The 23,191-nt window shown below is 41.6% G+C and overlaps 1 protein-coding gene across 2 annotated transcripts in view; it reads right to left on the reverse strand.

Annotated features, from left to right (window-relative positions):
- The window catches only part of SMPD3 (sphingomyelin phosphodiesterase 3), a 98,941-nt gene that overhangs the window by 25,745 nt on the left and 50,005 nt on the right, over positions 1-23,191 (reverse strand). The window contains exons 1-2 of one of the 2 annotated variants that reach the window (XM_032446991.2): positions 19,270-19,343; positions 4,053-5,678 (exon numbers count right to left, since the gene is read on the reverse strand). In XM_032446991.2, the coding sequence (XP_032302882.2) occupies positions 4,053-5,390 (1,338 nt within the window). In that variant the 5' untranslated portion in view covers positions 5,391-5,678; positions 19,270-19,343. Of the gene's footprint in view, positions 1-4,052; positions 5,679-19,269; positions 19,344-23,191 lie in introns of those variants that run through there. The other variant, XM_015873543.3, reaches the window with a different exon arrangement.

The raw sequence follows: 23,191 nt of genomic DNA on the forward strand, positions 1-23,191 counted from the left end.
ATTGGCCTCAGCAGCCACCCTGCTTTTCTGTGCAGTCTTTAAGGTTATGTGGGTTGCGCAGCTGCATCAGCCCTTCATAACCACAGCACAAGAAATCTGTTATGAGAATGTAAAGAAAGCTTAAATGACCCCAGCAGAAATTACATGCATCAGTAAAATACAAAAGAATCAGAGAGGGTAACGTGGGGAACCTTCCTTTGAACATATGAGCAGATGCTGGGAGAGTAGCAAGTAAATTCTGCTTGGGAGCAGCTCTGCAGTCAGAGCTCCTTTCACCGTCAAAACCACATCACCTCTTTGGAGAGCAAGGCAAGGTTTGCACATAAAGCAAAGGTTGCTAGGTTTCCTTTAAAACAAAGAATAATAACATGTTCTCTGCACAATTACTGTAATTCCTGTGAACAGCATTAGTTTTCAGAGAATTTGAAAACTAAATCTGTTAATAAGCTTAAGAATTAACATTAATTAAACACAAGTTCTTTCAGAAATTGAGCAAAACCCACAAGACTTATAATTTTTCCTTTTTGATTCCAACAGACTATAATTCAAACTACCCACATAGGACTGTGCTTTTGCTTTATGTTATAATAATGTGCTATAAGTCAGAATTCTTATTTTTGCTACAGCTGTTGCTCTTGACAGATGCCATTACCATTTAAGGGCAGGGGAGAGGAAAAATCTGTCTGCAGAAGTTTTGTTAGATGGTACATCTGGAAAAACCTGGACAGGCTCTCCAGGTTCCCAGCAGGGGAGGTTATGGCTGAATTTTCTGCTTAATAAAAGCCCCAAACTTGCATTGCGTCCCTGAAAGCCATCTAGGTAAGGATATTGTTGCATTCTGCTAATACTGTCTGAAGATGAATGTTGAGATTTTGAATCCTTGCAGTAATTTACAAGCTGGTGCTCTCACTAATACATTTAAACTAGATTTGACTGCAGTATCATAATCCAATTTCTGCAATGGATGTGTATTTTTAAACTCCCTTTAGATTCATCAGAAATACTGAGAATAAAAACCATGTAGTGTCAAACCAGCAGCTGCAGCAAACTGAGACTGCTGCAACACTCTATATATAGTTCCATGCAAGCTCGTTTAGAATCCCCAGCCCAGGATAGCATCTGTGTCACTCACACTTCCCTCCTCTATCTGCAGCAGAGCAGCCCTAAGAGACAGTAAGAGATATAAGACCTACAAAGCAGGCTCAAGGGTTCTTTTCATAGGCATTTTAAATTAATGTGAAGCACAGTGCTAGAACACAGAGTCACAATGGAGTCTCCCAAGGGTCCTGACTGTCAAAGTATGGAAATAGATTGGCTGATTTATATATTTGCTGACTTCTCCTCCGAGCCTTCAGCAGTAAGAAAGAACAATGGTTCAACACTTCAGACACAGAATTGTCACTTAGGTGCAAGCTACATTTCCCCTTTATTATATGCTCTTTTTTTCTGTGACTGTGTTCCTCATATGTCCCAGTGACAACCTGTTATGCGGCACGCAGAAACACTGCCAGAATTTGAAGAGATCAAAGAGTTGGGTATAAATTAGTCCTCCACTAATGCAGAAAATGGGCTTTACACAATTGCTGCTCACAGCTGTGTCATCCTGCTGCCTTCATCCTGACCTGGAGAACATCTGGCTCTCCAGATGAAAAAAAACACCTGTGATCTCTGTCAGGAACATTCTAGCAACTGCACCTTTTGTGGCAGGTATCTTTTGGAAGAGAACAGGCCAAGACTAGCAGGATTCCTTTGCACAGGTCTTTGGGTAGCTCTTGAGTAGCAAGTAGTCCTTAGCCTGTAATTTGCTTCCTTGTCTGTTAGGTTTGTTGCTGTTGTGACACCCCAGTTGTTAAAACCACATTCAAATCACCTGAGCTTCCTGGGCTGTAGCCTCTCCTTCTGTTAATCAGATAGTGACCTTTCCTTATTATGCACTTAGAGACATATGAATGAAAGGAGTACATAAGAGCCAATCATTATTATAGCTACTAATAATAACCCTTGAGCTGGATAAGTCTCTCAGGTAAAATAATTTCGTGTGACTAAGCAAATCTTTCAAATCCTTCCAAATCTCAACCTGAACTTTACAACCCAGATGGTGAAGGCAGAGAAGAAACGATGGGGGCAATGGAAAATTTACTATTCACTGGAAACAGAACCTATTCCAAAAGGAAAAAAAGTACCTGACAGCAGGTATCTGTTGTGTGACGCAGCTGTCCCAGAACAGTTTTGCCTTTCCATTCAAAATAATTCCACTTGTGTTAAAAGTTTAATTCTGAGACCTTTTATTTATCTTAATAGTTACATCTGTAGCAAGGAGATAAACAGCACTCACTAAATGATAATCAACCATTTCCTTCTCTGAACAGTCCTCTGAATTCAGATGTTGGGTCTTCTCTGGGGTTCTGAATGAATGAATGTTCAAGTCTCCCCTCGCTTCCTTTTCACACTTTTTTAAGCAGCATAGAAAGCAACTGGTCCTTTACTCAGGGATGGCAGCCACACAAGAACAAGCTTCTAAAGTGTGCTGCAGAAACAGCACTCCAGTAACACATCCCTGCTCCAGGAATAGAACTGTGCTGTCCACCAGAATCATAAACTTAAAGAACGTGCACAGGTCAGAGACAACTAACACCACACCACTGCTGAATGCAGGGCACTTAGGAGGATGGTGTATTTTTGCAAGGCTATATTGCTATCCCTGAAATCACACCAAGATTAACTCTAACGTAGGATTAGATTACAGCATATACGTAGAAAGTAATGCACGAGCTGTCCTTGGCCAGTAACATTAGTATCTACAAGCAGTGATACAAGCTGTCTGTTTAGAACAGCAAAGTACTGGCCAGAAGGACCCTGTGCAGTAATTCAGAATGAGGCAGAGCCGAGGTAAAACATTCTTTCAGCAGGGACAGAATTTTGTGATATTTAAGAGATGGTCGTCATCTTTGAATCTTCATAATAATTGGTCCCTATTCCCTGCTTAACTGTAACATTATTTAACAACTCGAATCCCTAATTAAGTTCATCATCCCAGTGGAATTTTTAAAAGAGGCTTAATTTTCTGCAAAAGAAATGGAGACGTTGCCGTGTGCCCAGCAGGGTAACAAAGCATTGACTCAGCAACAGGCAGATTGTTTTTAATCTCTTAATCTGTAATATATGCATATGCTGAAGGGAAGCCTTTCTGACCCCGGTCTACTGCACAACGCATGTGTGTTTTTTGCACACAGCACTTTGTGATGAAAGAATCAACTTCAGCTGGTTATAAAGAGTGCAGTACAGATCGTTTAGATCCAGATCTTTGGAAAACCTGTCTTCAGATATAGACAGGCTTTTGTTCATGCCGCGTACTATTATCAAAGAATGCAAGAGCTAAGACTTGCTTTTTGATGCAACTCACAATAACAGTAGTGGGTTTTTTTTAATTAACTTCCTTACAAGCAGGAGGTACAAAAACTTGTTACAGTACATACTCTCCATGGCTAAGAACAGCTCTTGTTAGGATTAGTGAGCGTATGCACTAAAAAGCACATCACACGTTGAGTACTTGATATACTTGGCAAGCATTAGAACAGAGTTCTGTTTGTAATGCATTTCACTAACTAAAAGCTGTGACAAACCAGCAAACCTGACATCCATCTATGATCCTTATCTTACTTGCTAATAGACATTTGATTGCTCTGATTCCCTCATAAACACACAACACATGGCCTTGCATCTGACAGTAATGCCCCCTGAGTTGCACTTGTGTTATGAAGTTTAGAACAGGTGCATTTTATTTGATGAGATTTTTGCAAAAAGAAACTAAAATTCCACAAAAACTACTTCAAATTTTGGCACTTAAAATTATACTCTGGTCTTACCTCCCTCATTATTCCACACTCATCCAGCACTTCACCATTCTATCTAGGCCACAAAACTTATACAGAGGTTATATCAGGTAATCTAGTCCTGAAAATTGCTTTCTTCAAACCGAAATGACTGAGAGAAAATAACTCATCATGTGTGAGTGGAGTCAATATTTATGGCTTCAAAATAAAGGCTCTTACCTTGAGAAACAAGGCTCCCTTGGAAGCCAAGGAGTCCGTTCCTCTTCCATTGGGATAACAGTGATAGGCAGCATCCATAACAGGATAGCGGCTGGCAAAAAGTAGACCACTGTTCACAAACTTAAAGCTACAGCAGGCATGGCAACCGTAGACCCCAACATCATAGACAATGTATTCAAAATAGTGATGAAGCTGCTCTTTCAATTTCTCTGCAGCTCTTTTGTCAAACACTTCCTGCAAACACAGAAAGTCCAAGTTGGCAGGGAAGAAAGCAGAGATCTCATGATCAAAGGTCTCATCCATATGTTTCTTTTTCCGTACTGAAGTCTTCTTCATGATTGAAGCTTTATAGAGGAGCTTGTTGTTAACAGTGCTTTGGTCCACTGTCCCATCTCCAACACGAACCTTAACTAATGACTCTCTTGAGGCAGAGTAGCTGTCTAAACTGCCAGAATCTCCATCCTTCTGTTTGTGGTTGGGCGTTTTTGAGATCTCTGTGTCGCCTTCCAGAGCGTGTTCTGCTGTGCCGCTGGCATTAGCCTGGCCGTTGACAATGTCTGTGTCTATGTCTGACATGTGGCTGTTATCCTCTCCATTTATGCGGACAATGCAGGTGTTTTCCTCTCCTTCATTCGGCTCTCCAGATCCACCTTTATCATCTCTACCATCCTCACCATTGTTGCAGCCGGAATTGTCTCCTTTGTACTCCATTGATGTTGTCCTTTTCATGCCGGCGTTAACAGAACGGTTAGTGCTATCTCCACCCTGGGGGGACACCAAACTGCTGAAACTCGCTGCACTTATGGACGTGTTGGTAGGAGAATCTATATATATTTTGATCTGTGGTCTGCTTGCCCCATTTCGGATCCTCCGGCCGATCTCTTTAGCCCTAGCCTGTGTATTGAAAACATTATTAAATCTTGCCAGAGAATCTGGCAGCAGGCAAACGTTGGCACTGCCAAAGCAAAAGCTTTTCCCATTCCCTGCAGCCTTCCACTCACTGAGCAGCGTGGCTCCATTGGCATGGCTCTTGTCTTGTAGTCTGGAGTAGATATATGGTCTTCTGGCTGACTGGAGAGGGGACCATAGCAAGAAGCCTATTAGAGCAAAAGGAAGAGAGGCCACCAGCAGCGCCAGGTAGATGGGAGTGGTGATAATGATGCAGAGTGCATGGAAATAGCATGGATCGTCTGCTCTTTGACGTTTTTCATAGGTAGTTGGAACAAAAGAGCCCACAAGCTTATCTGCAAACCAGTAACATGGGAAAATTAGGCCCCAGGAAAAGGAATGCAGGACTGACAGAAAGCTGTTGGGAAATGGGGAAGTATATAAAACCATTGCAACTTAGTTATGACAACAATTCAGGGCCTACTACATGGTGTCACTGTATCAAGCATCCATAGCAACACTGGGAGAAGTTTGGGGGAAAAAAAGGTCCAGTCAGGAGTTTGTTTCTTCCAGTAAGAGTCAATAACAAAACTGTAAGAGCACCATTTCACTGTGTTGGAGTAAAAAGAATAGAAGGCCACGGTTTCTGTTTGGCTTTTTGGCATCTGTATTTGTCAAAGCACGTTACTGTTCACTGGACGCTGCCATAACGAAACACTCCAGAGGCGAAAAGAAAATCTGTAAGAACAAGAGACAAAATATGTAACAGTTACTACAAGTTTAAAGCAAATTTCCTCATACTGACATCCCTTATAGTCTACATTATTTCCCTTTATCATTTAATTTAGAATTTTCAGCGGTCTGTTACAGACCAGGGATCTAGAGCAGCTCCAACTATGAGAGACTGGTAATTCTGTAAATTATGAGAGATGCTCTAAAAGCAGTGCCCCGTTTCATTATGTTGGCCCAGGATGCCAGAGGCAGATGTTGGTGGTACTTCAGGAGAAGCTGAACCTTCCCACCAATATTCTTTTACATTTTGTTGCCATGAGACAGATGGCAGCAGAGGAGCAGTCTGATAAAACAGCGTCTGAGATAAGAATGCACGTGAAGCAACAGTGAGGAACTGAATGCCTCTGTGCAGAAAAAATGGCACCCACTGACATGTCAGTGATGCTCACTGAACATTTCTGGGGAGATAACAGTGGATGTGAGCACAGCGAAGCACTGGGTGCTGCATTTCAGCAGTGGCAACAGCAACAGCGGCCACCTCTGATGGTGCAGATTTTTATGAGTGCAGTTTGCAGGTTCTTGTTCATTGCAGCAAAAATGAATAGCTACTGGCAGTAACTATTTTGTAAAGTCACGTCTTGTGGCTGAGAATCTACCACATAGTGCTGTTGTGCTCTTTGTATCTGTTGTAGTTTCCATGGAAATAAACAGGAGGCATTACTTCTGGAGCAACCTACATATTTCGGTACATTGACCGTGCACAGGCTCATGTTGTCATAGAGAACATTTCTACTACAAATCTAAGCCTTAAATTGACATATATATTTTGGAGCATCTTTCATCCATTCATGTTAACATTCATTTACTTATGTCAGCTGGCCTCAGACCCTTCCCAGCAGCATGGAGCAGCCATCTCTGGGCAGCTCGTATTTCAGCACTGAAGTTAAGCTTACATAAACTGCCAAAGTTCTTGGGGAAGATAAAGCATTCAAGAGCAAAAGCTGCAATTGCTATAAAAATGGTTTGCTTTGCTGCACTTCACAACAAAATGGTTTGACTTAATCGTAACATTCATACAGTTGAGTACGGCTTCAAATATTTAACATTCAGTGTAGTAAAAGCAGTCAAACATCTTTGCTTCAGTATGTAGGTATTTAACTCTCACTGTATGTTTAGAGCTACAGTGGAACGTTACACACTTACAGTCCGCAAAAAACGGAACAAGATGCCTATAGACTTCTTATGTATTCTGTGCTTCCATTATTTGGTGTGTGCTTAAGCAAAACTTGAATCACCAATTAATGCAGTGTCACTCTTTGACTGAACTGTGATGTTGTCCAGTAAGAGCAACTGGGAAAGGAAAGAATGGAAATGCAAAGAGCAGAGCAGTTTGATCACAATGCAGCAGCACAAAAGTAAAGAAAGGCAGTTTTATAACAAACTGTTCTCTTCAACAGCAAAGTGACCAGTGAAGGCAGAATTCCCATTTATCAAGTATAAAACTTAGCACACACTGAAAGAAAACTGTTCACCAAATAAGTGGGAGAATGAATTCTGGGCCATGCTTTAAAACTCTGAAGTTTTGACATCTCGAATTGATGAAAATTTCAAGAAAATTTTTATTAGCATAAGTTCAATTAAAATCTGGGGCTTTTAAAGAGCCAAATTCAGGGAAGTGGTTTGATGCGTACTTCAAATACTCTGCAGGGTATTGGAGACAGATGGACATTTCTATTTCTAGCTAGCGGCAAATAAATCAGTGATAGAACAAAGAAGATACAGTGTTATAAAGCAGCGCTGCCTCGGTATCAGAATAAAAACGCAATTCCTCTGTTTTCTGTCACCTTTTAGATATCTGCTCCTCCAAATGAAGCCCTCGCAATGATTTGTGCTCCTACTGGCAGCATGTTTGTCATTGTGGTACATATGCAGTACCAGACTGCCTACCCAGAGTGTACTGCACAGGTCAGCAGTGATAAATAACGCATTCAGATACAGAGCTGAGCTAACTCTCTTTTTACCACACACATTTTTGTTTAAAGATGATAAGAAAATCCTTCCTCCAGCTCTGCTGAAAAGGAATTTAGAGCGATCACAGCCTGAGCACATCAGATTTGCAGCCATTTGTTTTAGGTAGGCACAGTGGATAAAAAGAGAATTTTAATAAAGAAGGAGCTGAAGATGAGTTAATTCTGCAGAAATTTCTTCTGTGAAAGGCAGCCGTGGGGAAAGCAGTAAGCGTTAACCTGAAGAATGCAGTTGGGTGGTGGCAGGGGCTGGTAACAGGCTGGAAACAGGAATCAGTGCTGAAGCAGAACGAGAAGAATCAAGTTGGGAGGGGGAAGACGATAAAAGTCTTCAAAAGCGAAAGAAGCAGCTGGTACCTGAGTGCCACAGCAGTGGTGGTCCAGCTGCTCACAGCCAATGACACGTCCTGCTAACAGCAGGTGGGCCTGTTTACTAGGATACATGGCCCTGTGTACTTTGCCCTGATAGAATCATATTGGTGGAAACTGCAGAAGTTGGATCAAAGAAGGCTTTTCTTCTTAATGACTAGCTTAGCACAGCTTCACAATCTTATACGTGTTTTGAATTGAAAGAAATAAGTGACTAATCAAGTGCCAAATAACAAATGCCTGTCATTTACTACTTAGCAAAACATTTTACAGTGATAATAAGGAGAAACCCAGCAGATTTATTTTTCTGAAGCATTTTTAGGACTTTTTAGCAGGACTCCTCAAAGGAGACTCTGGCACCTACAAATCACATGTTAAAAATAACTGTAACCCTCTGCAACTGTGTAATTACTATTATACAAGAAAAACTGTAAGAGACTGTAAGGAAGTTATTCTCTTGTACTGCTTCAAAAGCTTTCTGAGATCCCTGATGGTTTACGTAACCACTGCACAGACTGGAGGCTTTCTTCTTTCCGGCAGTCCCAAGGATAAAGGAACGCTGCTGGCTGGGGTACGTGAAGAGGGGATGGACTGGACTGCAAACCTCATATTCCAACTTGCAAGCGAATGCCCTGCAGGAGCACAGCTGGGCTGCAGATCGTAACAGCAGTTTGACCTTTGCTGCCTTAAAATCACTTGCCAGGAAAAAAAAAAAAAAAAGCAGAACTACAATAGATTCATAACAATGTGCCTCATGCCATCCTCTGCAGGTGACTATTTCTGAGGTGCACCATGACGGGCTGTTACTGATGCTGTGAATCCTACTGGTGCGCTCACAACAAATGGTGAATTGCTACCAAAACCCTGTACCAGAGCACATTTAAAATTGATATTTGGAGAAAAGGAGGAGGTGATATGGATGTCCTTCAGTTAATTCTTCAGTACTACAGACAGAAGACATGGGCACATCAGGACCCTAATTAAAAAGCAGTCTTCTTGGAAGCAAAATGGTATTCTGATTAATAAATCTTGTAGATGAAGGAAATTGCAGAGTTTGCCACAGCTCTGTTACAGACTTTCTGGCACACACCAACAGGAACTTCATTTCCTACTTGTTTCTTAGCTGCAGAACCATATGCTTGCAAGTGCCTGAAGGCAACCCAAAGGGACAAGAGAGAGTCATGAGAAACACGTCTTACCATCCCTGCAAAGTCTTGAAGGGTTGGGGAAAGGCACCACGGGAGTCAGCTGCAACTTGGAAAACATGACGTCAGTAGCATTTCTCCTAATGCAGTGGTTCAGATGGAACCCAAAGCTAAAGTGCCTAATTCCTCCTGATGATGGGTATTACTTGGTAATCCAGTGCTTTAGTCATAGGGGCTTGAGAGATTAAGGGAGAAGGTAAAATACTGCAGTGAAACAGATATTCTTTTATATGCTACAAAGAGGTAAAACAGCCTCACTTAGCTGTTATATTCTATTCTAAGTGCTTGAAGGCTAAAAATAGATCTTAATTTTTTTCTTTCTGGTGCCAGTATAGAACAACTCCAATTCAGTGATAACAAGATTTCAGGTAGAAAGGTTTCAAAGGTTTTTATAATTATGCCCAGAAGTGCACTGGAGACATCACAGATCAAAAGAGATGTTCCTAACTCCAACACAGCTTGCAAACTAAATAAAAGACCATAGAAGTTGTCAAGTAATAGAGAAAGAGAAGGAAGACAAAGCTTGTAATAATAAGGTTAAGCAGTCTAGAAATGGTCAGAAACTTTTTAACTTTCTTTTTCTCAGAAAACCCAATTACATTTTCCATCTCAGGCAACTCAGATTTCTTCAAGTTCACTGTTAACACCTCAGCAGTTCTTAATACATGGAAAGCACTGCAGGAACACAGGGTTAAAGAAAGGAAGTTGTGAAGTGACTGACTGACGTGGGAAGTTCCTCATTGCGTACTGGGTTTATCCATGTTTACATAAATGTGTTACAACTTGCTCTTATTGAATCCTGACAGCTGCTTGGACCCCAGTAAGAGCTGTAGGAGCACATTTCTAAAACTGGATTACAGAAAAACAGTCATTGATAATGTATCACATTTTTTCTTAGTCTCATTTTGCTATTGTCAGCTAGTTATCATTTGGAGTACAGGAACGTAGCTTACAACAATGCAGCTGCTGCACCATGTGAAACTGCACAACTTAATGTTTGGAAGTGAGAATAGGCAAGGTAAGGATCTGCTGCTGGTTCCCTTTTCCCTCTCTCTTCAGAATCACAACACAGGGGATATGGAAGAGAAACAGAACTCCTGCACAGCTTGAAGGGAACAGACCAAAACAAGAGTGAGGGAAAAGTGGCAGTGGCTCACTGTTATGAGCATGGCATGCAGGCCCTTGTTCACTGATGGCAGATATGCCGAGCTAACAGTGGTGACTGTTGAAAAGGAGTGTTCTGTAGCTGAGAATTTGCCTCATCGAGTAGTGTTATTGTGCTCCTTTAGTTTCCATAAAAACAAGAGGCATTACTTTTGGAGCAGACAATGCAATAATCATAATAGTTTTCCACACATTTGGGTTGAGTGCTCAAAAGGATCCTCTGAACTATTGATGTCTCTCACTGAATTAATGGCAGTTTCCCATTTCAGCTCACAAGGAGCTGCTGATCACAGCCTCAGTAGTTTCAGGGACCAGAGCAAGGCCTGCACTGATGTCACAGAGCTCACGGGCTGCCATGTTGCAGCCCACCTGGCAGGCGCTGAACCAGCAGGGCAGATGTAGTTCTCACAGCTGCACCCCTGCGTGTGTCTGTGGGAGGTAACAACCCTGCCCACTCAGAACAAGCTGGCTGTGGCTGCCCTCCTGCGTAGTGACCTCAGCAAGAGAAACCAGGCTTCACACTGTCAGGGCATCCCATAAAGCTCCTCACTCAAAGTGCAGGCTTCTCTACCACAGAGCTGAAAAGCTGCTTGTGATCAGACTGCTCAGCATGCTCCGTGCTTTGTATTCATGTGGCATGGCAACAGATTCTCATCTCCACAGCAAATCATGTCAAGCTGGTAGCCCTGGGTCACACTTTCTGAGGCCAAGATGAATACCCACACAGCTTCTGCCATGCAAGTTAAATAGCATTAGATTTTAAACTTTATATTAAAATATAATCATATTAATGTATGGAATCGCATCAAAGATACTTAAATATAACTGATTGAAAATGTTAAAAACCATTTTCCCCCTTTTTTCTTTCAAAATGGATAGAAAATTGGAAGCAGTTCTTGCAGCAAACAACCAGCTTTTATATCCCTGTGAGCTACTTGGAGCCCACCCTGACACAACAGATATGCCTTGCTGGAACCTTACTTCGGGAGTTAAAAGTGCTGATGGGATGAATCTTATCTCTTATCTTATAAGCACAGAGGAAATAAAAAAGTATATATATTTTTACATACATAAACTGAAATGATTATACAATCAGTGTGCAGCTTTACTGAGGGATCCCAGGCTTGATAATGTATCTACATGCATATAAATCCTATGTATAAAGTCCTAAACTGGCAGAACCATATTTTCTCATACAGGAGGCAGTCACCTATTTCAAAATTATTAATGCTTCTTTATGGCCTAGGAACCGGGAATCCACTGGAAGTGGAATCAGTAGCAAATCCTTTTAAGGTTTAAAATAACAGCAAACATTTCCTACAGCTTGAAGCTTTCCTGAGAGCTTTGCTATCAGGCGAGGAGTAGTCAAATAAATTCATCTGACCACTTGGTGATCTCACTCGGTACCTGGAAAGGTAAACACTCCCTTTTCTGAGCCCTTATTTGGTGCACTTTGGTAGTGAGACAACTGCAGCATACGAGCATGTGGATCTGGGACACCGAGCTCTGTTTATACAATAGAAACGGAATGGGCTCTATTTACAGAATCACCTTTTGCTGTGCTTTAGCCTCATATTTTATAGGAGCTGGCATAATTCAATAATGGCCAAATAAATCTGATCTTTGGAGAAGGTTTGTTTAACGAAGCTTAGTGAGATGGAACAATATGAGCTTTGGGTGCCCAGGAAACAATTGAAGATAAAATTTTTCCCGCTCACCTTTCACCTTCTAAAACCTACAGAGCTCTGACTGCAGCCACGTCTGGCCCATTAATTGCTGGGGGTCCGTGCTGCCTCCAAAATGAAAAGCTGTTCTTCCTCAGGCAGCACTTCCAGCCTTCAGGCTTCTGGTTAACACAGTATGGCTCGTCAGATAGAATTATAACAGCGTCCATTCTCCCCAGAGTGCACGTTTTTATACAGTTGAAGTTATTCTCACCAGCTGGCAAAGAAGTTACTTTAGTCTACAGTAAAAGCACAACACAAATTCCTGCCAATGAACCTCTGCTCTTGAAAAAAATAAAACATAATTCTAGAATTCTCACAGTTATACACAAAGGAAATTAGGATACGGCACAAATTAAAACACAGGATCCCTGTGAAGAAAAATCAGGGTATTTGTTCATGTCCTACAGCAGGAGAATTCAAACACAGCATTTCTATCTGAAGCAGATTTCCACGGGCAGGCTGAGATCAGACTCATCCAGCACTGCTTTCCTGCTGCACTGACAGCTGTGCTTCCTCCAGATCCACACAGGTGTAATTGTGTGGTGCCTGCTCACAGAACAATCAGCATCACTCAAAGCTCAGCGTATAAATACTGACCTGTCCTCCAGACACCTGCTGTCAGCTCCTGATGAACTGCATGAATGCTACACAAGAGTTTAAACTCAGCAGAATTTTAAGCTTAAATAGTTTTGAGCTGCATAACAACAGAAAGCCCACTATAGCCCTTCACAGGTGTTAAATAGCAATTCGTGTCTCCACAAAAAGAGAAGAAAAATGAAGCAAACAACACAGATCCACACTCTACTTTGATTTTTTAAGATGTGCTCCAAGTCCAGTGAAAAATCCAGTTTTGTTTCTAAGTGATTTCACTGTAAGATGCCGTTAGACTCACATTCTGCAGTGCTTTCCTTTCTTCTTACAGAACAAGAAATAGAAGCAGTTCAGTTTATGACTTTTCTTTGCAGTACCGCACCCACTCAGTTCGTACTTTGTCTTGGGGAACACATTCACTTGTTGCCACCTTTACATGAAGCATGGATGGATCTTGCTCAGATATTACAAAGCTGTTCATTTCTTAATACACGAACTGGATATGTAAAACCACAGAATCTGTTTGGCGATTTGAATTAAAACCAATTTTAAGCACAGAGAAGATTTCGGACAGGTTCATTCCCTGTCACAGCTGTAACACCCAATGGAACAGCAGTGCAGACCTGTTACCACCCATCTACAATGGGGTCATCATTCACTATTCTGGATACTCTCCAAAGAACAGTGAGCTTTACCTAACAAGCAGCATGCCAAGAATCCACTCAGTACCACCTGTGTAGTACATTTCCGGAGACTCCATGCAGCACTTTTTAATGTTATTTGTCACAAAATAGTACTCTTGGAAAAAAAAATAATTCTAGACTTGTCAGAATGCAAATCAGAAGGACTGCACACTGATCCTCCCTCTCTGCCTTCAGACGCATCCTGACAAACCAGCAAACACGCTCAGCAAGTTCCAGCCACCTTTTGGTCACAGCACAGGAAGCAGCGTTCAGTCACAAAGCAGCCTTTCAATGATGGTTTCTCACACTCTGCACTAAACTGCCTAAAACTCTCCTTGTTTTCTGCTGGTAGAACAGACCTCAGCTCATGCCAGGGTGCTTCCAGCTTTCCAGGTTCCATGTCTTGAGATCCCCACTCCACACACATCCACGTGCTGTTGTGCACAGGTAGAACAAAGTAAAACTTCTGTCTCTTCTACCTCTAAATCAGATATGAGTTAATGACAGTAGAAAAAATTCACAGCACTGTAATAGAGAACACAGTGAACAAGTGGCAATGGGCAGCTACTCTGTTCAGTTCTGCATACCTGTGTACAAAGCTCAGTTTGCCATTCCAGGGGCTCTTGATGTAATGTTAATGTTGGGGGTTTTGTGTGGCTTTTTGTTTTGTTTTTCCCCCCCTCCTTTTTAAATGCAGTTCTAAAGACCAGGACCATCTACAGGTATTTTACGTCATTCCTCTCCGCCTCCTCCAGTTCTCCACACCCTCAATGAGCAGCAGAAGCAGAGCTGCTTATTTGCATACTTAAAAGGAATCCCTGCAGCATTCTGGTATCAGCAGCAGCAGGTGATGCACACCGGGTGCCTCTCTCAGCCATGAGCAGAACAGTTTGTTTAAATTTGCAGCATGTTTTCTAAAATTTCTATGGAGTCAAACTGTCTTCAGTCTTTTCATTGTGCCTGAAAGTAAAATGTTTAATTGAAGTAACAGTTCTTAAATCGCCAGAGGCCGCGTGCATGAACACACAGTATTTACAGGTTGTTTGTGTACTGGAATACAAGTCTAAGGAAGGCAGGTTTTGAGAATGGGGAGCCTTGACTCCTGAGTCAGCCTGGGCTCACCCATAAACAACCTGGCCTCACTGTTTCACTTAGGAGCACAGCAAGCATCCAGCATCCTCCCTGCTGCTTCCACTCGGTCCGCTCAGCTTCACTGTTTCATCTATTTAGCAAGAAGGCAAGGAAAGCCTTCTTTCCTTGAAACAGCTAAGTACTGCTGTTCTAGTGTGTGTGGGGGGCAAACAAACAACACCTGAGCGTATGAAAATGTGGTCAAAATATGGCCAGTAAAACAAAGAAACAATAATAGATAGTTATTTTTCAGCCACTGGATTTCTGAGGCATGCTCAGAATGCAAGCCAGCTCCTTTAAGTTCACAGAATTAGTTTTTAACAGACTGTACCATTAGTTCTACTGCCACAATTTAAATGGAGCTTTGGTTTTGTCGGACCTGCATCGATACAGTTGCCAGGTTTGTTCCATTCCTGGACCACGTGTACAGCCTGTAACTCACAGAAACCACCCTCAGACACGCACAACTCCTATACACATTAACGAGGGCTATAAACGTGCTAAAAAGTACATCATTTGAGCAGTATATTCTCTGCTAGTATGGGTACCTAAAGCTGAAATGCCTTTGCTTCACCTTCCAAACCAATGCAAAAAGTCTTATCCTGCCTTTGAGTAAAGCTGTGATTCAATTCACCACCCAGTATTTAAAGAGACATTTTGCTCACCAGAAATACACTGTCTTCCTAGAAAAACAGGCTTTCACATGTTCAGCAGTGTCATCTTGGAAGTGAAGCTGTTTCAGCACTGACATGAAATTCAGTCCATGTAGATGTACGCTACCTCTTTGATGCAGCTGGACAGCTGACAAAGGAAGGGGTGCAGCTCATGGAATGCTACGTGTAGGACACTTACAGCATCTCTTTGGCTCTGGGTTACCCCACGCTGTCACAGACCAAAATCAGAGTCTGTGCTGTGAACAACACAGCTTCAGTGTAGCAGGACAGCAGCTACCATAACCTGAGGGACACCATGACCTTTATTAGCTGGTAGCTGCAAGCTGCCCCTTGCCCTTGCTACAGTTTGTAGGCTGTGCAGTTACTTGAGCACCACTAGTGGAAATGCCATGGCCAATACACCTGATTTGCCCTTAATATGGCTGCTCTCAGAAATACATTGTGCTTGTGAAGATAATGCATACTGGGGAAGTAACAGAGCTGTGTTATAATAATTTATAACATTCTGATTATTATATATCCCAATTTTTATGAGATTTGAAGTGATACAGAAGGAACATACTGTTAGTGTCTTACATAATTCATCCTTGAATAGTTTCTTAAAACAGCATCCCTAGGATGCCTGCTTTTGAAGTTTAACGAGGTATACATAAAGAGAGTAATAATTATAATGGGGGTGTGTAATGAGCTTCACCATCGACGGGAGTCAAAGTACAGCAGATTTTTTATCTCGGGTAATTACTGCTATGTGCAGTAAATGCAGCAGCAGAACTGATGAGATTCAGGTTGTGGATTACTTGTGACAGAAAGTCACAGAGAAGAACCTCCATTTTTATAAATATCAGACAGGTGTTAGGCTGATAAATCGAGGACCAAGAACTCCAGCTTTGTATAGTGCCATTGCTGCACAGCAGAGCACAGGAAGCAGGACTTCCAGTTCCAGTGTGCCTTGGCTACAAACCATAGACACAACTGGTTTCTTGTTCAGTTTGTCAAACTTTCCATCCAGCCTATGGTAATGCAGTCTAGAGAAATAGCTCCCTTACCTGTGGATAGCAGACTGCTGTCACAGAAATACCACGGACCAGCAGAATCCACACACTACACTGTTATCCCGAGGCGATGACCCTTCCTGGGGAAGAGGAGGCATTTACCTGCAAGCCATGTTCAGCCACCTGAGCTTAAAGCCCAGAAGAACCAGGAAGTTCCTGGTGCCCGTGGCCAGAACAACCAGGAAGTACACAGACGCATTTTGCTGTAAGTGCTGTCGGATCAGGGACAGGACCATTGAGTTTGCACAGGGTGCGGAAAGCAAGTAGCAGCTGGTTACAAGCTGCATTCTGGTTAAAAGGATTATTGATGTGCTTTGATGGGAAGAACAACAGAGGAAAAACTCCTAAAGCTGGCACGTGAAAGATTAAGGCATCGTATCTTGTCAAGGACAAGAAGTTTTGTGTTCTGTTCTGTTGTTGTTCTGTGTTCTTCTGTTTTTCTCAATGACAGTTGTTTTGTATCTCAGACCGTATTATACATTCAAATAAGTCACTTTGTGAATGAGATCACTCCAAAATTACTAAGTTGTTATCCTGAATTACCTGAGAATTGCGACTGACTCCAGCAAGGCCCAGGCTCACAAAGCTTGGCTGCTCGCTTGGCTGATGCTTCAGCTCAGCTTCCAGTGTTAAGAGAAGTTAAGCAAACAGCTCAACATGGGGCAGTTTGGGAACTACAGCCAAAGTGAAGCTACTGTTCATGGTTGAAGTCATTTGTTAGTTGCGTACCAATTTCTTTTTACCACAACACAGGATTCTGTGTACTGCAGTGCTATCTGGAAACAAGCAGAACAGTAGCAAACAAAAGCACTAATTCTATGTCTGTTGGTATTTCTCAGATGCCAAATAGGTGCCTCCTTTTACCAAGTTCTACTCTCTTCAGTTGCAAACAGTATCAAATCATTGCTCTTATTATCAACATTGATCTCTAATGGCAAACGTGTCCTGGCTGTTCATTGTGTTTAGGCCTTCATAAGCTGTTGGCAGTTATCAGCTATGTTACAGCTACTTGCTGTACTTGTGTAACACACCTATTTATGTGTTGCATTTATACAATATCTGTGCACCAGAAACTGTTCAATATTTGCTCTAACTCAGGATCCACGTTTTAAAGGCCTTCAGTGAGTCCACCTACAGTGGCTCTTGGGCACAGACCTACACAGCTGATCTGCAGCAGATAATTCAGCCAAGTCTAAACCTTTCTTAAACTGTAGGTGTGCTTTAGTAAAGGGAAAAGAAAAGGCGAGAAACCTCAAACTTTGTATTGCTCAAACAGCACAGCCTCTTATTACCTTACAGGCCAGAATTCAACCCCAACCCCCACGTTCTCTACCACATTGCTGATAGGGGAGCGTTTGCAAAGCTGATGTAACAGAAGGCTCTGAGGACTTTGTAGAGAGAAGTTTCTGTTAGAAGAAATAAATCATACAACAAACAGACACATCAGAACAAGTTTCCGGAATGTCTGCCTACACAAGAACATACACAGCTTTCCCCCAGGACTCACAACAAGACTTTCTTCTGTAATCTCAGGGTAGATTATTTTACAGAAACATGCTTAAAAGCACAGATTAATACTCATCAGCACCACTGCTATACTGATAAATAAACGTCAGAGTCGAGAATCTGAATAATACTGTAAGTGCTCACTTGTCCTTTTATTACTGAACGTAAAGGTGATGCTACCTGTGGATTATGTTAATACCACAGCAGCTGAATGCCAGCTACTGTCACCAGGACACGAGAGACTGGGCTGCAAGTGTCAGATGCCACAAATTCCTCCGGGGGAGATCTCATATTGCTCACACTTCTCCCTTAATTTGATCACACTTCAAAGAAAGGCATGTGAAAAACAGCAGTGAAAAGGCTAACAGGGCAGCATGCAGAGAAGTTAAACAGAATTCAATTAAGACAGCTCGTATGTAACACCTGCAAGCTCAAACACAAGGAAGCATTGAGACTAATGACTCAATCCTTACTCCACTGGATTTTTTGAATTATAGGGACAACTCACATGAATCTGAAGTAAATATTCACCTACAAAAGCCTAGGCTTTAATATGAGGTACTGCAAATAGGGAGAAACACAATGTCCTAAGCACAGCACATAGAAGGTGCTAGGAATAGTGATTATATTCCATTGTGAAGAATGACCCTTCCTTCAGTTCATCACTGCAGTATCATCCACGTGGACCCTTGCTGACACTAACACACATCCCAACATCCAGTATCAAAAGACAAATCTGATGATCGGTCAACTTCTTTGTCCTGGTGCATCTATTGTCCTGGGAAGGCTCCGGAGTTGAAAAGAAACACCTGAAAACAAACAACTTCTCTATGCATACGTTTAGCTCGAAGAACCACCTACTGCTGCCAACCCCCGTCTTTATTTGAGGGCAGAGTGATGGCACACTTCAAATTGTGAAAGCTCAGAACGCCGCTGTTTGTGCTGTGCCAGCTCCTTCCGTAAACCTAAGATTTCAGCGCCTAAAATACTCTAAATAAAAGATCCACATTTTTAAAAGAGAATAATCTCTGGAGCAAATCGGGATAACCAACAAACCGTGCATACCTCACACACCAACTGTGCTGACAACTTGCTTATTTGCTATGTTAGTAACTAACTCATCATTATTATTATTACTATTTTCATTCAGTCTTCTCTCCACTGCAATGTAAAGAGAAGGAAGCTTCTGGGAGTTCTCTTCAGCTGAATCTTTGCCTTCTTTTTACAAAACACACAACATTTCATGCTAAAATAGCATTAAAAACAAAACAAAACAAAAAAACCCCATTCAATAATTTTTACGATACAAAAAGATGGTATTTGAGCACAAGCTGACACAGGCTTCACACTGCAGCAAGTGTGCAAGGCAAACCCTCCCATATCAAAATAGCGCTGTCATCAGCATGCATCGATATTCAAAAGCAAAACACGTTCGTACTGTGAATACCCTCAGTCTCTCTACAGTTACCTATGAAAGAGCTGCTCTCTGAAGCAACACACTTGAGACTTGACAGGAAGTACAACATGCAGGAACATTCATCAGCTGTAACTCTGGCAACCACAGGGAAAACAGTTGAGGAGGATTATTGGATATTGTGCCTCGTGAGGAGGCTGCAAGCTGATGAGGTTTAACCATTGTAAGTTCAGTTTCACATGCTGAGGCTTGGACAGACTTAATGCAATGAAAAAAGGTCTCATTTATGAGCAGATAAGCTAGGTAACGTTCCCATCAAATACTCAAAGTAACCAGAATGGAAGATATGTGACTTCACTTTGTTTTGTTTCACAGTACAAATCTGCTAGCCCTGGATTACTGCTTCACTGGCTATTGGGCCTGTTAGTCCCGTCTCTCTCCCTGTGGTCTCTACCATATCTTTCTTTTCCTCAGAAGAACTCTTGTAATCACTCCTATTTCTTCATATTTCAAGCAGTCCATCTATAGTTATTGTTACACCATGGAAACTCCCCAAAACAATCACTGACAGAAGACAGCCCACAGAAGGAAACATTCATCTTACAGTGTTCCCCCTCACCCTCACTTTTTCTCAGTTTCCTTTCATGCAGACAGGCATCAAAGTACTGCTGATACTTCCTGTTCACTTCTAATTGTTCAGCATACCAGAGCTTTTAAAGTAGCACTTTCACCTCCTTCTGGATTAAAAGCCCTACCTACAGGTCAGCTAAAATAAGGACAAAGAGCAGAGCAATGAATCAGAGGTACATCTTGTCAGCACCATTCATCTCAGAGGCAGCAGTAATGGCAGAATGAAAAACCGAATGAACTGTCAGGCCAGGATAAAGGACGACCTCCCCAGTATTCTAATACTGAAATTCTAAATAACTCTTGTTATATTTTATATATGCACATCTGTAGGAAAAACTTCATGACCTGAGAAAGGACCAAGGTGGCCAATATAGGACAAGGCTTCAACCAATAACAACTGATAACCCTCTAAACTTGTTTTGCTGTTTTTGACATCTCTGTGTCACACATGGTTCAAATGTAAATTCAGCCCTGCCTCGGTGCTCCTGCTCAATGCAAGCAGCTGAGCCACGGTGATCCAGAAACTGCTGAGCAGCAGCAGGAGCTGGGCAGAAGCAGGGTTGTGAAGTGCAAAACAAACTTCCCTTGCTGAGATCACTTAATCTCTGGCCCCATGTCTCACCATTCACACCATAAGCCTTTAGGAAAGCAGTAACCATGTATCTAGGTGTCTTTGATGAACCAAGTACTATTCATTATATAAGATTTGCCATTATTATAAACTACATTTCAGACTGATGACATTCAAAACTGACACATTTTCATCAACATAATTAATATTTGTCGTATTATCACTCAAATAAATACATACAGTTGTGATTGGAGAAAAACACTCAGCTGTAATACAGCACTCTTCATCTGCAGATCAATGAAATGCAGATGGGAATTCAGCTCTTGTGAATGGCCATCAGCATGACCGGCATGTTAACATCTCAGCCAAGGAGCAACACTTAGAGGCATTCTTTTAAAGGTTAATGAATCAGCTCAATACTTACTTCAGCAGTGATTATTTCTAAGAAACTTGTTAAAGACAAATGGGCCTCACTTGAATTTTAATTCAAGTTACAGTTTAATCTGAACAGTTAATACAGGTGTTGCCTGATTGTTATGAATATATGTTTGTTCCTGTTCCTGTTGTATCCTGCTTAGATTTGTTCAAATTAATTGCATATGGTGTTACTGATTAAATTCACTAGGAAAGAACACAACGCTCATATATAATGACTAATTCACTCAGCCTATTGATTCTGAGCTTAGTATCACTACATCAGTTCACACACAGAATATGTGCAATGCCTGCTGGTGGTTCACAGAGAAAGCTTGTGCCAATAGCAGCACTAAGAATTCTGCATTACAGTCCCATACTGCTGCTTACTTAATTTTACATTAATTTAGCCACACACTAAAGTGTTTTGTTTGGTTTTTACAATATACATGCACATAGAGCCCAAATATCCATTTGGAAGCATTTGGTATTAATATATTTTTGCTAATATATTACATTCACTGTGCAGTCTCCCACTGGAGTCCTCAGGGAATGAAAAACAGGAGCACGTAGCATCTCATAGCAAAGATCTAAAAAACAAAACAGAAAACACCCACCCACCCCGGCAGCCCATTAATAGTGCTCTACCTGAGCTGCAGCTGCATAAAATTTAGAGAAGACTGTAACAGTTCCCAGCTAAAAGTAAATAAATGTGTCTTTCTATGGCATGTACCTTCCTCTCCCCTCCAAGACAAACCAACTTAGAAGTATCACTGCAAACCTTTTGAAGATAACACTTAAATGATGTGGAAGTGCAGCAAAGCTAGCTAAAGAGTATGTGGAATGAACACAGGGAGTCTGTGTACTTAACTCTCTTAATTCCATTCATTTTAAGAATATATTTATGATAAACCTGTCTTGAGTTCTAAATTTTCCATTGCTCGAGCAGATATGCCTGTACCAGTTCAGCTGATCAGACATCCTCATTGGGAAGACACAGTTTAGCCAATGGCAGATAGCAGCCATGTTTGGAGTCTTTCCTTCTGCCACTGAACTCTCACAGTTCAGCTTCTGTCTTTTTATTTCTGCGAGCAGCTCATGTTTGAGCAAGAAGGAACGGTTTGACTCCATAGAATCCATCCACCCATTTTGCACAGGGGCAGATGATGACACCAAGGGGACTCAGGGCAGGAGCTGGGACACTTGTTAAAGGATGATCTGGAGCACTGCAGAACTTGTCTTCAAGAGGGAACTAATTCTGTACCGTGCTAACTGTGCTCATGACTTTCCTCACCTAAGACTTCTTCTATATGAAGTGATAAGTGTGTAGGTGTGCGTGAACTTTCATTTGTGTACTTGCATATATTAACTTTGACTAGTAAAACTATTAAGCTATTTCATAATTGTACAGATAATAGCTGTAGAAAAGAACTGGCAGTGTTATTTTTTTGCACAGGTGTGCATTTTAATATCACCAGTCTGTCCTTCTCTATTGTATTAAATGTTCCAGCGAGTGATTTCTTGCATTCAGACAGTGGGAAAATATTTTTACTTTATGATATAAAATCTTCCTAAAACCAGCAGAAAGTAATTAAAAATAATCACAGATAACACACAATAAAATAAACCATCAGGACGTATCCTCTGTGTGTAGAGATGGCAGGAGAAAAAGGACCAGTGGAAGATGAAACTCCCTCCTGAGTAAATACCTCCTGGGGATGAATTCAATGGAGTGCATCCCTGTGGATTAAGGAACTCCAGGCACAATACTTACACTTAGCTGTTCATTTTATCCCAAATATGGGATACAAAACCCCAATATACCCTAACATAGAAACAAAAATCTGACTCTTTTCCACACATTAAGGAGCTAAAACAACTGACTGCCCCTTTTATGGCTCTGAAAACTGCTCCTACTAAAATCAACTTCAACACCATTCTCATGGGTGCTGGTCTGCATCCTGTTATGGTAACACATGTAGGTTTTTCTCAGAACTAAAGATGCTGCTTTTCCCAAACTGACTGAAATGAGCTCATGGAATGTCACTCACCACATACAGTTGTACCACTGGACTGTCCCCTCTGTCAGCCATCCATACTGAGGGTCATTTATGACACACAGTGAAATGCTCCTCATAGCTCAGAGTGCTGAGAGCTGTGCTCTAGGCAGCTGTTTTTCAATACCCTCTTGATCCCTTCCAAACTGGTAGAAGGAATATATGCCATCTGTGTGCCAAGCCGGGGGCTTGTTTTTGCCTTAAGAAATGGAGCTGGTATTAAGTCTCAGTCTTCTGAATTCCACAGGTGCTTTCTTTTTTTTCCCCCTTCACTATTTCTGTAGAATTTCAGTCACTTCATTTT

Source organism: Coturnix japonica, chromosome 6, assembly GCF_054131305.1.
Source record: "Coturnix japonica strain WE chromosome 6, WE-NBRP24, whole genome shotgun sequence".
Lineage (NCBI taxonomy): Eukaryota > Metazoa > Chordata > Aves > Galliformes > Phasianidae > Coturnix > Coturnix japonica.